The sequence below is a fragment of the Mytilus californianus genome, unplaced genomic scaffold, assembly GCF_021869535.1.
Source record: "Mytilus californianus isolate M0D057914Y unplaced genomic scaffold, xbMytCali1.0.p SCAF_7, whole genome shotgun sequence".
Taxonomy (NCBI): domain Eukaryota; kingdom Metazoa; phylum Mollusca; class Bivalvia; order Mytilida; family Mytilidae; genus Mytilus; species Mytilus californianus.
Window position 1 is genome coordinate 34,714,168 of NW_026262723.1, and position 15,646 is coordinate 34,729,813.

The window sequence follows — 15,646 nt, forward strand, 5'->3', positions numbered from 1 at the left end:
ATGCATATTTTTTTTATATATTTATTAGGAATAAGTTATTTTAATAAGAACTTTGTTTTCATTTTTCTTGTCGCTAAATAGTCTTCTTGTCGCTAAAATATTCTTCTTGTCGCTTCTTGAAGTTTCTTGTCACTACTGAAAACCTTGAAATCCTAAATACATACAATGCCAACATTTAATGCTTTACCAATAAATACATTTAAATATTGTAATATCCCAAAATAGGAGGATGGAAGCATGTGTATCATCAGCAGACCATGTAGTATCCAGTTTTGATCCTAGACAGATGGTTGACAGAGCTGCAGAAGACGAGAAGATAAAACAGTTTGCAAGTAAATTAGCTCAGGTATAACAACAAATAATTTAACAACACGCCCACCGGTTTTATTGGTAGATACACTATACATTCAAGTACAGCGCCCTCTAGCGACTCCTCTTGAGGTTTGAAATCATATTGTAGTACCAGATATCTTTATTATATTTAATTTTTAAACCTCAAAATGAAGTCTTGAGCAGAACTCGTGTCCATTACAAATAGGTATCATGGTGCTTACACATGGTGCATAGTTATAACATACACCAACTATTCTTGAAAAGTTAAAGGACTGACAAAATTGGACAGTAACATTTACAAATTCAAAAATATTAACAGCAAAAAATTAATCAAAATAATTATTTCTGTGCAAGACATTTTTGAAACAATATAACACACTTTAATACTTAAATACTACTCATATTATAATTAATTTTTATTAACAGTGAAAGCTTTATTTAATACTGCATTAGTGTTCTTAAATATTCAATGCAATATCAGTATTTTTTAAAATTTTTGCACTGCAGTACATATATATATATATGCACCATGTGTAACCTTTTTAATTAACGACTTTAAACAACATTAATTCTTATTTCTAAAAAAATTAGTATAGAAAAGGTAACAATTTAGTTTGTGAAATTTATGCTTTGAATTTTTTTCAAGTTTATCATTGATAGGATTTTGCAATCAATTCACCAATTTCAAAACTAATTTAAAAGGTTTTTAAGACAGTTTATAAAAAAATGAAGTTCTGCTCCTGGCTTTAACAAAACACCACAAAGCCAGTAAAGGTAAAAGTTAAAATTATAAACAAAAAACAAAAAATATCAACAAATCCATTTTTTATTACTTACCAACTCTGAAAAAAATAGCATTAGTAAGAACACACCCTTAAACATTGTGTAAATTTTTCATATTTAATTATCTTTTTCAAATTTTTCACAACTTACTTTTAAGAAAATTCATCATATATAGAAATCATTAAAATGCCAAATTCACATAAAAATTATACATTATATCTTGTACCATTGTCCAGCAGATTCTCAGTTAATATTTTTCTTCAAATTCTTAAATCAACGATGTTATTTTTTTCCTGTAAAATATATATATAATTAATGCTTTGGTTAATTCAAGTGATTTTTTAAATAGATAAATCCTGAGGCCAGAGCACTAGAATTTCTACCCCATGAACCAGTAGATGTGGTACAGATGGACTATTCAGAGGCAATACAGGACTTGACAATTCCTACCAAGGCTAAGTATTTTAAAGATAAGTATGTATGTTTAATTGATAATGAAGAGGACATAGTTGAAAAATTTATGGCTACCTTATCATTCAGTTCAGAAGATGTGATGCTTATATCAAAGGCAACTCAGGGCCAGAGTAGCAACAATTTATGGTTCACTATGAGGAAAGGTTTAATTACTGCTTCTAACTTTCAGGCTATAATGAATAATGAGGACCCAGATCTTATTTGCAGCCGAATTATAGGTAGTGAATCACTTTCTGTAAAGAATAAATTCCAAGAAATGGCCTTAGACTGGGGTAGACGCAAGGAATCAAAAGCCAGGAACCTATACCAAACAGCTCATGGATTGAAAAGGAATAAATGTATAACTGAAACTGGTTTGGTGGTAAATCCGAAGTATCCATGTATAGGTTGCAGTCCAGATGGAGTGATCACTTGTAAATGCCATGAGAGTAAGATTATTGAAATTAAGTGTCCGTTTTCACTAAGAAACAAATCTGCTAAATCTGTATTACACATGAAAACTAATTCTGATGGTCAAATTGATTTTTCTTCACAGTATTATTGTCAAGTGCAAGGACAAATGGGAATTATGGAGATGAGAAAGTGTGATTTGGTATTCTACACCAAACATGGAATAGAACATGTAGAAGTCAGCTTTGATGAAGATTTTTTTAACAGAATGCTGGTGAAACTGCAAAACTTCTTTACAGATTATATTGCACCATTTCTTCTAGAAATAGTGAGTAAAGACAACTAATAAAAATAAGTCTTCTAAAAATTGGTCAATGGGTACTTTAAACATTCTCTTATATATTTGAATCTATAAGTCATTACTAAATATTAGTTTGATATCTATTAAATTTTTTTCATTCCAAAATACTATACAACTCAAAATAATGGTTATTGGTACTTAAACAATTAATTTCAAGCAAAAGATTAATTTTCTTCTGGGTGGTGGGTTCACTTAGCTAGATGTATGAATTTATGTATTTTAGTATATTTTTAACAATTTTCAATAGATTTCTTCCAAATTTTTGAAAGCACTGACCAGTTTTCAGACTATGTGTGATTTCTACCTTGCCTAATTAAGAGTAATTCCTGCTTTTATAACAGTCTAGTATGTTAAATTTTCAATGGTAATTGTTTCATGCATATTCAGGAAGAACCATGTGCTTGTCCTGGCTTTGTCATCAACATCAAAAATTTCAAACTATATAAAACAAACAAATAGAACTGGAGAAATTTTCACTCACCAAAGGCTTTTTATTATAACCTATTACAACTGATATTCTACAATGATATTTTTAAAACCTTGTAAAAGATTGTAATTTTTAATACACCCATGTCTACTGATGATACTGCATACTGACATGAAGGGCATATGATACAGTTACAGGGGAGGTAATGACTTTGCTAACGTAAAATGTTATTTTTGTGACGTTAAACTGTGACATATCGGGAAAAGATGCAGATTCAACTGTTTTTTTTATGATTTAAACTGACTTAAGGTAGCTAGGGTTTCTTCCTCCATCTTGTATTTTGAAATAGCAGATAACAATCGGTCTAGATCTTTAAAGAAATGTGCAAATTTCGAGAGTAGTATGTAATTCATGTGTAAGACTTTTCACGTTAATATAAAATATTATGTGTTTTATCATATTTACGGCTGTATTTTACAAAAAACAGAATATTTTTGTTTGATTCATTTTTTTTTCAACTTTGCCATATAAGGGGAGATAACTCAGATAAAGTAACTTTTATAATAGAATGTGTTGTGAATTTACCTATTTTATTATGTAGCAAGAAAACGAGTCCGGTGACCTCATTTTTTCTTTTTCTTATCTGAAAGCATATTATTAGAGCTATCTTCTCATATTTTATCTTAAAATTCTATGGTGTAGTTTTCTTTTTATCACACAAAATTGGGTTTTCCATGCATAATCTTTACAAAATCTGAAAATTTTGCACTACCTGTAGCGTGAAAAAAAGCCCGGTGACCCATACTTTTTATTATATTTTTGGAAAAAGCATGATATGAACTGCCTTTTGACAAATTATCAAAAAATTCTATGGATTTTAATTTAGACCCCCTATCTACCTTAACTTGGAAATGAGTAGAAAGGCCCCTCTTTTTTACAATGGCATATTCATTCGGTTTGATTACGTATGAAGATTATATGTACCAATTTAAATGAAAAGTCAACATTCATTTTTTTTAGATTTGATAAATATACTGCAAAAAAATCCATTTTTTCCCTAAAATCTGAATTAATTATTTCCAAGGAACTGTTGTACTTATTAAGAGCATATTTATTTAAAGATTTTCGTAATGTTTTACAAAAAGCTGGTATTGTTTATCTGGTTTTTGAGAAAATGTCTAAATTTTTACCCCTTTTGTCTCTTAAAGTAGCACATGAAGGTATATTTTTTTCTGACATATTTAAATTGCTTAGGTGAAAAATAGCTTGTATCCAAATTTTCATAAAACATTCATCATGGAATCAAAACTGTATCATATGCCCTTCAAACTAAGTTGTATTAATTTTGTTGTCGGTTTGATGCCTCATTGAGGTTTAACATGTGTCCCTTTTCATTCATGTTTATCTAATTATGTTTGTTGGGTTGATGCTTCATTTATGTTTACCCTGTTACATCCTTTAATTTACTGTCAAGCTTGTTCGGTTGGTGCCTTTTTTAATTAGCTAAGAATGTACCAAATTTACTTTTTGAATTAATCCTAATTTTTTTAAATCCAAGTAGATAAATCATAACGATTCAGATATACACACTTGACCCACTTAAATTAATATTGTTTAACCCTTTTGCCGACGAATGAAGGTTTAATAGTAAATATGAAATTTAACAAAATTAGTACACATACCGACATATATTGAAAATTCAGCACATTTTTAATGATACCTATGCATTGTTCTATAAAACTGGATGTTAACTTTATTGTTTTCATTGGTTGCTTTCACTCATAATTGTGTAATGTCCGGATCTGATAATTTTTTTCCTAAATCTTGTTTTTGGTAAATCAACAACTATACAGTGCCATACATGTATAGTTGGTTATATTTACTTCATTTGAATTTGTATTAACAACTGACTCATTGACAAATATAACACAGCTCATTAACTTCATATGCAATACTTTGTACTTATTCTAAAATACTGGTTTTTGTAAGTTTTGAGACAGTAAACCTCAAGTTTTGGTATGACTTAGGTGATTTAAGGTAGTTCAGGGTTATACCACCATCTTGAATAGTACAATCACAGTAAATAATCGGTTTTTTTTTTTGTTGCCCAAATTTGCAATTTATTGGTTACACTGTTTTTTTTATATTAAGAAAACTTAGTTATGCATTTCATTAGCGAAAATATTTTAACAAATACCAAATGTTTGTGCTTTTAGAACTAATTATTCAAATAAGCCATTTAAGGGGAGATAACTCTTTTAGTACATAATTTATACTGGACATATAGAGAAATTTCATTTTTTTACCCGTCAAAATTTTGACTGGGCGTATTATGGTATACAAATGTGCGGCTGTCTGGGGTAAACATGTCGCACCGTAACTTGAGAACGACTTATCCAAATTTCATGAAACTTAACAAAGTTGTTTCTTATGATGGTCAAACGATCTGTATACTTTTTGGTGAAAATCAGATTAAAACTGTTTATTTACTTGTAGCAAGAAAACAAGGTGACCCATACTTTTTATAATTTTTTTGAAAAGAGCATAGTAAAATCTTCATTTTGGCAAAGTATAAGAAAATTCTGTCATTTTTTTTCTATACCCCTGAACTACCTTAAAGTGTTTATTTGTACTGATATCACTTTCCACTAGTAATCTTATCAGAAAAAGGTTAGCTGGAGATTAAAGCAGAAATATTTACCATCTAAGAGCACCTTTCTGATAGTGTTGAGGGTGTATTCTTAATAATGCTATTGTTTTTCAGGATAGGTAAGTATTTAAAAAAAATGTTCTTGTTCTTTATTTGTTTAATTTTGTTTTAAACAAAGTGTTGTCTGTCCCCTCTGAACATGCAAATTTATTTGTCCATTGTGTCTTCAACTTGCAGAAATAGTGATAATCTTAACTGTTTTATTTAAGTGAGAGCTGTTTTTGGCCATGAAATACCTAAATTATATTTAAAGATGGTAAAAATGAAGAGTTCTTACTTCACAAGTTTAGACCGCAAGTTACACAAAGCACCACAAACAAAAATAATATCATCAAGGATGGGTTTAAGAGTAAGAGGCAATGTGCCCTGTAGTAGCTGAAAAGATTTGATATCTCCTATAGCTCGTTCTACATGGATTCGTGCATTTGCAATACGCCTTGTCCTTGTAACTGCTCTACTGCTCAGCTGTCTGCCATTTGCAAAAGGTGGAATTGCAAGAGTTGCACCCTTTAAAGCCAAGAGATCACTTATGGTGAATCCACGGTCAGCCATAACCTCATCGCCAAACTCCAACATTTCCAAGAACCCAGATGCTTGTGTAATCCTGCGGTCTGAAACTGCCCCTGACCACAACTTTGACAAGAAACAGAATGAACCACTTGGTGTTATACCTACCAGAAGTTTTAATGTATTATTATGCTTATAACTTGACCAAGTGATTCTCTGGGCAGAAGGTAATGAGGGTTTTTGAACAAAAAATTCAGTACAATCTATAACTACTCTGGTTTTAGGGAAATACTTAAAAGATTTTGGCATATTTTCCTTTATTTGTTCTTTAGTGGGCCACTTGATAAGAAAATCCAGTTCCTTCCGCAAAAACACAATCCATGTGGTAAAGATCCTGGAAACAGTTGAAGAACTTATACACAACATATCTGCTAAAACATCTGTGTCCAATCCCTTCCTCAGTCGTACAAGGCTCATCAGGTACTCTTCCCAAAGTTTTAACTCCCTTAATGCTCCCCTTTTCTGTTAAAAAAAAATCCAAGAAAAGACTTTATACATCAATTGTCCAATAATGAGATTTGTTAATTTTGTATTGTTTATTACTTATTTTTGTTGATTTTCATCATTTTTCTGGCTTATGAGATTTAACATGTTAAAGCCAGGGGCAAAATATCTAATAAACATATGGAATATGGCATTCTAAATAATATTATTAAAAGCCCAACTGACATGTTTAAGATTACATGTACTATTTTCTGGAACTATTTCACACGGAATGTTAATTTAATCATAACATATGAGATGAATTTTTGTTTGTTTCCACAGAAAATTTCTGTAAATGCATATAATATGGCTATTTTTCATAATTTTAATCTTTGCTTTTATCTGCCTTTCTAATTTAAAACAACCAGTTGACATGGTCCTTAGTCTTATATGTAATAATAGTAGGGTATGTTTACACGAGTTCTGCTCATGACTTGGCATAAAGATACACGTGATATTTTTTCAAATAAATTGTAATGTTCAGTAAACCCTGAAAACTGTTACTTTTCATCATTGGTAATTTATTTTAAAAAGTTATATAATGAATACCATTGTAAAAAATATTCAGTTGATTTGATCACAATTTCATGGTACCATCAGTAAGAACAAAAATCAGTTTTTACAAAATCATTATGCCAAGTCGCTAGGGGGCGCTGTTCCAACAGTGTATCCACTAATAAAACCAGTGGACGTTGTAAACAATGCCTGATATATAAAACTTTGATGCAAAACAAAAAATATTTATTGTTACATTTTTCATGTTTTTACAGGTAATAATGAAAACCTTGTAGGGGGATGTGAATCAATGAAGAGACACGTTTTTGAGAAATGACCATGTGTTGATTTTTCATATAAAGTATTAACACTGGCCATTGCTTGAATAAGTGCTCAAAATCCATCAAAAAGAACAGATCTGTCTGAGGAAATCTTTCTATTGATGTCGAGGATTTGAATAAAATATAGGTAAGGTTTAAACTAAAGTGAATTATGAGACAGATAACTCACTTGTCCACTGACATCATTCTCTGTATCGTCGAAGCTGTCATCAACCCTAGATGACCCATACCAATACTTCATCCTAGAAGCCTTCAACTCTACATGACTAAAAACAAGTTTCAAGACATCCAGTGTCATTCCTGTAAATTTACAACAATGAGGCTGTAAAAAATGATAATGTGTTAATGCAACAATTTCAATTGATCTTAATTTTACATGTAAATTTGATTATAGTTAATCCTTTTTTTTTTAAATCTCTAAAAAATATTCGAAAAGTCTACATATATTAAATAGACCAATCTTTTTAAATTAAGAATAATACACCATGCTTTCATTCCAATCTTATATTTATAATACGGAGACCTTTTAAATACCTGTATAGGCTTTAGGCTTCTTTTCCACATCTAAAACAAATAACTGTCTTCTCATGGTCTTCAAGTTGACATTTGTACTGCTGTCAGAATAAGTTGGATGGTAAGTCTGAGATCCTGAATCTGCAATTTCAGTTCAAATATAAATACACGTATAAATAACACTTCTTTCCTCTATCCAACCCTATATTTAAATTTTGAAAGGAATTTATTTGTTTTTTTCATGTTCTTGTCCAAAACCAATGAACCAAGAAAATGAGGTCATGGTCAGATGAACGCTGCCAATTGAAACATTGATTATTGGATTAAAAATAATTTTTCCAAATTTTATGCCCCCGCTGTAGCATATGGGGGCATTAAGTTTTACCCTTGTCCGTCAGTTTGTCCCCAAGTTGTTTTCCGTTAGAGCTCTAACTTTAGTTTGCCTCAACCAAACATTATGAAACTTATACAAAATGCTTTTTACCACAAAACAAAGATCAAGTTTGAATTTTGGTGGTGTCACTTAAACTATTCTAGAGTTCTAAAAAATCTCAAAATAACAATATAAAGTGATTGTTATTTTACTAGTTAAAAAACTAAAAAATCTCAAAATAAAACATTTGTTTCAAAGTACATTTTTGTACATTGTGGCTATACAAATTCACTGCAACAAGCATTCTGTGAGTATTGCATGGCAATACATAGTCCCCTACCGGTTAAAAATTCATTGTATTGGAACAAAATTCTAACCTGATCTATAACTTGTCATGGTGTAACCTATATAACAAATTTCAAGTCAATATCTTCAAGCATGAGGAAAAAAGTGTTGAAAACTGATTATTTAAGTGAATTTATTAAGTCCAAGGACCATAACTCTGCACAAAATCATTCGACCGGAACAAAATTCCAACTTGATCTGTAACTTGTCATGATAAAACTATATACCAATTTTCAAATCAATATCTTAAAGCATGACGGAAAAATGTGCATTTATAAACATACAGCTCCTATGTCCAGTCATAAATATATTAATTTACCTGTTGTTTCCACAGGTAGAGGAGTAGCAGTAAAGATAGTGGTGTCAATGTCATCTTGTACCTTCCCTTCGTCTCCAGGCCCTAGTTCAATCTCTGCTTCAAAATCTAAAATTATTTAATGAAATCCATTATCTATCATAAATTAATAAAATTATCTTCCCTTCATATTTAAAATGATTTTATTTTTAGAATCACACACTTAATGCTTTTTTTATACTTTCATCTATAAATTTAAAGTTTTAGATGATTTTGTTGTATATTGCAAGATATTTCATGTACTTGGTAAACTATTTTCTACATGTATTTAGCAAAAAAAAATATATTTTTGCAACTTGCCCAACACAGATGCTCAGAAAAAAAATCTACATTAAATTATAATTTCAGCCAGATAAATAATCTAAAGAAAACTTGTCAACAAAAAGAAAAAAGACACTTTTAATTATATTTGTTTATCTGGAGTTCACCTACCTATATACTAAATAAATTTACAGATTTTTACCAATTTGATTTGTCCAGGAATAGTCACATTCAAAACTAAATTTTACAAGGTGGATCCTAAATGGCGGGTAAAAAATGATAGTACTGACCGTTATTTTTACTTTGTGTGATGTTATAGGATTAAACGCCTTTTTAAAGGAATTTATTGGTGTATAAACTTGACCAATTCACTCACAAACAATTAAAAGTCTGAAGGACTGTTATGATATGTTTGTGAGTGACTTGGTCCAGTTTATACACCAATAAATTCCTTTAAAAAGGCGTTTAATCCTTATAATTCTTTAAAATTGGAGATAAGGAATATATTTTTCCACACTCGTAACCTTTATCACACGTAAATTGTATATTTGTGTCCTTGAATAGGCCTGGCGTATGAATATATTTGTTGGTTAACGCAAAAATATGTACTCCACGAAATTTGCTATCTGAGTAAAAATAAACTACAAAAACTCTTATTATCATTCCAACGAATGATTTTGTGTTTATTATATTTAATTTAACGATTAACGTGCAGTGAAAATAATTTTGTTAATATCGGTGTTATTATAGCCGCCATCTTGTTTACATTGGTTACGAAAAGAAGTTTGGTCAACGTCGTCTATCGAAAAATAAACAACGTCAAGATCAGCTACCGGAAGTCCTCTCGACCAATTATATCAATGTATTCCGTAATATGCAAATCATATAAGAATTATCAACTTATGAACTTCATGATATGGTTAAAAGATTTTCGATATTGTACTTTTTCATGATCAATTAATTTAAAAAAAATAATCTGGAAAATTTCAAATACATACATGTAAGCAATAACAAAAAAAAAAACATTCAAAATAATTGAAATAACAACCAATATGTTGTTGTTCAAAATAAAATATGAAATCTATAAAAATGAAGTTATTCCAACAAAATTATATGATTTTAAAAAGAGACTGTAATGTGCTGACAATTTTGATAGAAATATGTTCGGAAATTGATAATATATCAATTGTAGCCTTTGTATGAGGTGTTTAATTTACATTTTAAGATATATTGACTGAGGATGACGTTTTTCTAAATATACATGTTTTAAAAGATTTTACCTGGAACATGAACTATACAATAAGAGTGATCTAGGTCTACTGTTCTCTGATCAGCTGATTTTCCTGAAATTATGAAATGCTTTATTGTATCAAACATTACACATGCAAAAAATAGACAGTTTATCATGTTGATAGACATTTTTCTTTTAACTGCACGCCACATCTACATGTAATATTTGACATGAATATAGGGAAATGTTGTGGATTTAAATATGTGCTTTTCACAACAGTCTGTACTGTTAACGACTAGTCTGATGCCCCAGACTAGTAATTAAGTTGTTGTTAAAGTTTGTTTAGACACATAGGGAAAATGTGGGAATATTGGTCTTTGAACTAGTAATCAGATAACATTTTGATGCAGACTGCACAACATGCTTAAGATATTTCTAACATATATGTACATACATTGTATCATGCATATATTTTCTGTTCGTGAATACTATATTTGGACAAACTGGTAGGTCTATATAAATGTACATAGAGTGAGATATACAATTTCTGTTTTATTTGTGTATGTCTTTGGGCGGGTTGAATTGCCTTTTTCATCAGTAAAGCAAATTTTTTGTGATTGGGCATTGTGGCAAGTCGTCATGGATTTTATTCTGCAACTACATGTATGCTATTTGGGCAGTCAATATTCATTGGCCTTATAGCCTTGTTCATACAAATTGACGTTTCTATAAGATTGTAAGTTGAACAGTAAAATGTATAAAATATGAAACTGTTTTTTGACAGCGCCTGCATTATTTCACACAGCATTTCCTAGTACCATGAGTACATAAACATGTATAAATGCAGCACCTGAATGTTCAAGTTAAAAGTGTCATTGGTAGATATGTCAAGCATGTCAAATTTGAAACAAGGTAATATGTAAACATTATGAACCTTTATAAAGAAAATACAAGCATTATATTAAATTATATATACATTTCGTACCTGTTTTTTTCACCTTCCTACACACAAGGCTGGGACGGTCTATTGGTGCCCTTCTTTTCCGGTTCTGCAGCATGAAATTCTCCTTTTCAGCTTCACAGGCTCCTGCAGGAATAGGATCCGGATATTCCTCAGTCGGACCGTTTCCCCTTACAAAGTGAAGTGAACATATATAGCTGTATTTTGTCACTTTTTCCACGTTCAAGTCATGTCGTCCGCAAGCTCGTATCCATCTTTCACACTTCACTCTATTCCGTAATGGTTTTGGGAACGGAATAAAGTACACATCCTTCTCCGCGAGTCTCTCTGGGTACCTACTGTCACTCTTACAAACCCCGTACATGCAATTCTTGTTCACCATCGTCAATCTAAAATGCGTTTATTTACCCTGGTTACAATGGCGGATTTGGAAATTCTGCCCGCCTTTTGGTTCAGTCAATATAGATTTCGAAATTCCGAAGTTACGTACTTCCGGTATGACTAATCACCAAACAATGTGCAAGTGGTCTAATGTCCCTCTGATATCTTTCGCCTCTTTTTTACGGCAGTAATATAGGGTCTATTTTAATATGAATCAGTTTTATGTATTTTCCTAGGATTTGTATCACTATACAAATCCTTGTATTTACCAAGGTAGTATTTTTCTACATAAAAATATGATTTTCTATCAAAATACTTTTGATAGCTCCCCTCAAAAGACACCGTAGGTTTTGAGTCTGTCCTTAAGCAGCTGTTGACCCTCAATCCGGGTCACTTAGACGCTTCAAATTAGACCGAACAGAACTGTGTGGCATAGCAGCATTTTCCAACAAAAGGTAAATTTCACAAATCGCAGTAAATCCAAAATTATTTCTGACGTGTCTTGTCATCTGTAATTAATTCTTTTGTCATTGCACTTTAAAGGCACTACAAAAGAGCCTGATGTCTTCGTCTACCGTTTTAACTTGCAGCGTGTTGCTAAGGACTCGACACTGAACTTCTGACGACAAGTGCTTCCAACTTATTTTTGTTAACATTGTATTACCAAAATATACACAAATAACTTTTTGAAAAAAAGGTAAAATATCAAAGAGACTTAACTACATGTCAGATGTATAGCCCATTAATTGTTTAGGTGCATTAAATTTAAAACAAATTCCCCACCCAGACCAAATAATTATGATATCTTGAAATGAAAGGGTATTTTATTTATTTATGTGACACTTCCATGGAGGCCTCACATAAAAAATAAACTAGCCTTTCAAGAAGTTATTATCATTTGGACTGACTACACCCCTACTATCCAAAACAGATTGTGGATAGAAGGGCCAGGGGTATAATTTTTTTTAAAAAAATGTTATATATAAACTATTTATAATAAATGGGCTAAATCTGAAGCGGGTCTCATTGGGGTCTAAGGTGACCTAGGATTGCCGATTTTTTGTAAGCGTGACATGTGAAAGTCAAATTATTGTGCCGTGAAAACGGGAAATGAAGTCTAGCGGGACACAGGAAATTACCAAAAAATGAGAATTGCTTACGTACATAGTGTAAGCGGGATACAGGCATCTGACAAAACAGTAAGCAGGATCCGGGATCAGAACCCCCCCAATGAGACCCCCTCTGAAATCACCCAAATTTTTGGTGGTGCTCATGACCATGTTACACAGTTTTTATGTTTTGTTGTGTAGTAATTTGTTTGTCTTTTTGTTTTTTATGGCCCCATCACTTTAATTCACCTTATCGCTATATATTCCAATCCGGAAAAGTTCTAAAATTACATAACTCAAGCAAGCTATCCAGGGGCCCTGTTTAAACAAATTACTGTGCATAAAAAATTTGAAAGAGTTATGTTTAAATCATTGTAAACACTTAAAACAAAGCATTTTTCTCACCTAAATTTGCCTTTTAAAAGTTGGATCCTTAACTGTACAAAGTTCAAAATGTTTACTTTCTACACATTTTCCGCCCTCAACTCATTACTGATGATCTTTGTTCTTGCGTCACTTGACCTCAACAGGAAGTTGTCTTAGTGACTATTTCATCCAAATTGGACTAAATAGTGATAAGGTGTATAATAAGTGGTCGAGACATATAGTTTTACCCTTGTCCGTCATTCCACAACGAACTACATGTATCACATGGACTTTTTTTCTAAACGCCTTCACATATTGGGCTAATTTTTAGTATGAGAGTCTTCTATGATGAGTTACAGATCAAGTTTATGTTTAAATCCGCTTTGCTAAGTTTTCCCGAAATTACAGACATCGACTTTGAAAATTTCGTGAAAATAATTAACAGTTTTAGGGACTTTTGTTCTTACAACTTTCACATATTGAGCTGATTTTTAGTACTTGAGTCTACTATGACAAGTAACCGATCAAGTTCACGTTTGGTTCTGTTCTGCTAATATTTGTGGAAATAACAGGCTTTGGACTTTGAAAATTTCTATTTTTGCGAGCGGGCCATTTGTGTTGTTCCAACACATCTAGGTTTTAAATGATTTCGGTTTGTCTGTCTCTCTTTTATGACTTTTGATTTTTCCTCAGGGAATCTTCTGCTTCTTTTTTTACCCCAACTATCAAGAAGTCAGCTAGACATGGAGACACTTGTCAATGAAAAAGTATACATTTACTCTTATATTGGTATGTTTTTTAAAGAGATAATGAAGTGTTTGTGGTTGTAGCTTTATTCAATACCTTTTTAAAGTATTAAACAGGTTGGGTACAACCCACCAAATAGGGAACTATTCCCCAAATGAGTAACAATCCTTCATTTGAGTAATCATTTGATAATGCTAAAAATGAAATTTTCTTAACTGGGTCTTTTTACTTAAAAAGTTACAAATTTATAGAAAATGAAACAACTTCTTCCAAAGAACCATTTTTAATTTTGAGTTTTTAAAAAGTTAGTACTACTAGTCTTTGAAATTAATAGTCAATTTTTCAAAGTCTTTATAGGCTTGTAACTTCTCAGTAAATCAGGTTAGGGCTATTCATTCATTGGGAAATTTGCTGCATTTTTTGTCTCACCTTAACGGAGTCAAAAAGGGAGACATAGGTATGCTGTTTCAGGCGGCGGCGTCAACAATGTATTAGTTTGTGATTAAGTCTAGTTTATGGTGAACCACTAGTGGTAGGTCAATGATATTTGGTATGCAGTTGTATTAGCATTGGCACATCTCATTACCATTGAGATTATTTGGCCCTGCCCCCTCAGTCATGGTCTGTTGACTTTGAAACTTTTGCTTAGTTTACATGTATTAGTTTGTGATTGGGTCAGTTTAAGATGAACTGCTAATGTTAAGTCAATGATATTTGGTTTGCAAATTTATTGGCATTTGCAAGTCTCGTTTCCATGGAGATTATATAGCCCCACCCCCTTATCATGGTTCATTGACTCTGAAACTTTTACAAAGTTTACAAGTTAATGTTTGTGTTTAGGTTTGTTTAAAGGGAACCACTTATGGTAAGTCAATGGTATTTGGTATGCAGTTGTATTAGCATTGGCACATCTCATTTCCATGGAGATTGTTCAGATATGTACCTTCAGTCATGGTTCATTGACTTTGAATATTTGCATTACTTTCATGTTAATGTATTGCTATTTTAATTTCAACATTTGCATTAATATCAAAATTACAAAAAGGCGAGACATATCTCTGTGTTAACAGTTTATTATGAATATATATATATATGCCATTTAAGTAAAAAAACTCAGTCAAGAAAATTTTGTTTTTAACACTACCAAATGATTACTCAAATAAGGGATTGTTACTCATTTTCGGAATAGTTCCCTATTTGGCATATTGTACCAGTATCAACCCGTTAATGTTTTTTTTTTCTGACCAGTATTTTGGTATGCAGGCAAAATTTTGAACTCAGTTCCTGGGTTTTATCAATTATTTTGTAATCACTAATGGTGTTTACCTTTTATTGATAGACAAATTATCATTTTTACAGAGGATGACCTTGAGGTCACTCCGATGTATTGCTATCGCCTAAATTTCCATTATGCAAATTAGTTTTGGGATTTCAACCGATCTATAAAAATTATAGATCCGCGGTCATTACAAGGGAAAAAAGTGCATTTTTATACCTGCGATTCCGTTCTCCGTTCGTACGATGTTTCATCAAAAAATGGAATCATTTCAGTTGTTGATTTAGTACTGAAAATTTGACTGAATTATCTCCTTATTAAATACGGTTTTATATGTTTAATAGGTGTTTAAGAAAGAGGGCAG

At 31.4% G+C, this 15,646-nt stretch overlaps 2 protein-coding genes across 5 annotated transcripts in view; one reads left to right on the forward strand and one right to left on the reverse strand.

The window, feature by feature from the left end:
* The window catches only part of LOC127707914 (annexin A5-like), a 152,960-nt gene that overhangs the window by 103,687 nt on the left and 33,627 nt on the right, over nucleotides 1-15,646 (forward strand). The window contains exon 1 of one of the 2 annotated variants that reach the window (XM_052212674.1): nucleotides 12,182-12,239. The exons of the other annotated variant lie outside the window; for it this stretch is intronic. The gene's annotated coding sequence lies outside the window, so the exon portion shown is untranslated. Of the gene's footprint in view, nucleotides 1-12,181; nucleotides 12,240-15,646 lie in introns of those variants that run through there. 2 annotated transcript variants of the gene reach the window in all.
* LOC127707918 (uncharacterized) lies at nucleotides 2-11,885 on the reverse strand. 3 transcript variants are annotated; one of them, XR_007985088.1, is made up of 7 exons: nucleotides 11,428-11,885; nucleotides 10,492-10,554; nucleotides 8,915-9,019; nucleotides 7,899-8,018; nucleotides 7,534-7,664; nucleotides 2,646-6,507; nucleotides 2-299 (listed from the first exon to the last, which is right to left on the reverse strand). XR_007985088.1 is itself a non-coding variant. In XM_052212680.1 (6 exons), the coding sequence occupies exons 1-6, from the start codon at nucleotides 11,783-11,785 to the stop codon at nucleotides 5,752-5,754; spliced, it is 1,533 nt and encodes a 510-aa protein (XP_052068640.1). In that variant the 5' UTR covers nucleotides 11,786-11,885; the 3' UTR covers nucleotides 2-5,751. The 3 variants fall into 3 exon arrangements, 2 of the variants coding, with proteins under 2 accessions (XP_052068640.1, XP_052068641.1); XM_052212680.1 differs by having other exon boundaries at nucleotides 2-6,507; XM_052212681.1 differs by lacking the exon at nucleotides 2,646-6,507 and having other exon boundaries at nucleotides 11,428-11,878.

What these genes read in the sequence shown, in the direction of transcription:
- LOC127707918 (XM_052212680.1), bottom strand. Translation starts at nt 11,785, where the DNA reads ATGGTGAACAAGAATTGCATGTACGGGGTTTGTAAGAGTGACAGTAGG. An exon ending in TCTACCTGTGGAAACAACAG is followed by an intron (nt 8,019 to 8,914) that starts GTAAATTAATAT and finishes CTGAAATTGCAG; the next exon opens with ATTCAGGATCTCAGACTTAC. An exon ending in AGAATGATGTCAGTGGACAA is followed by an intron (nt 6,508 to 7,533) that starts GTGAGTTATCTG and finishes TTTTTTTAACAG; the next exon opens with AAAAGGGGAGCATTAAGGGA.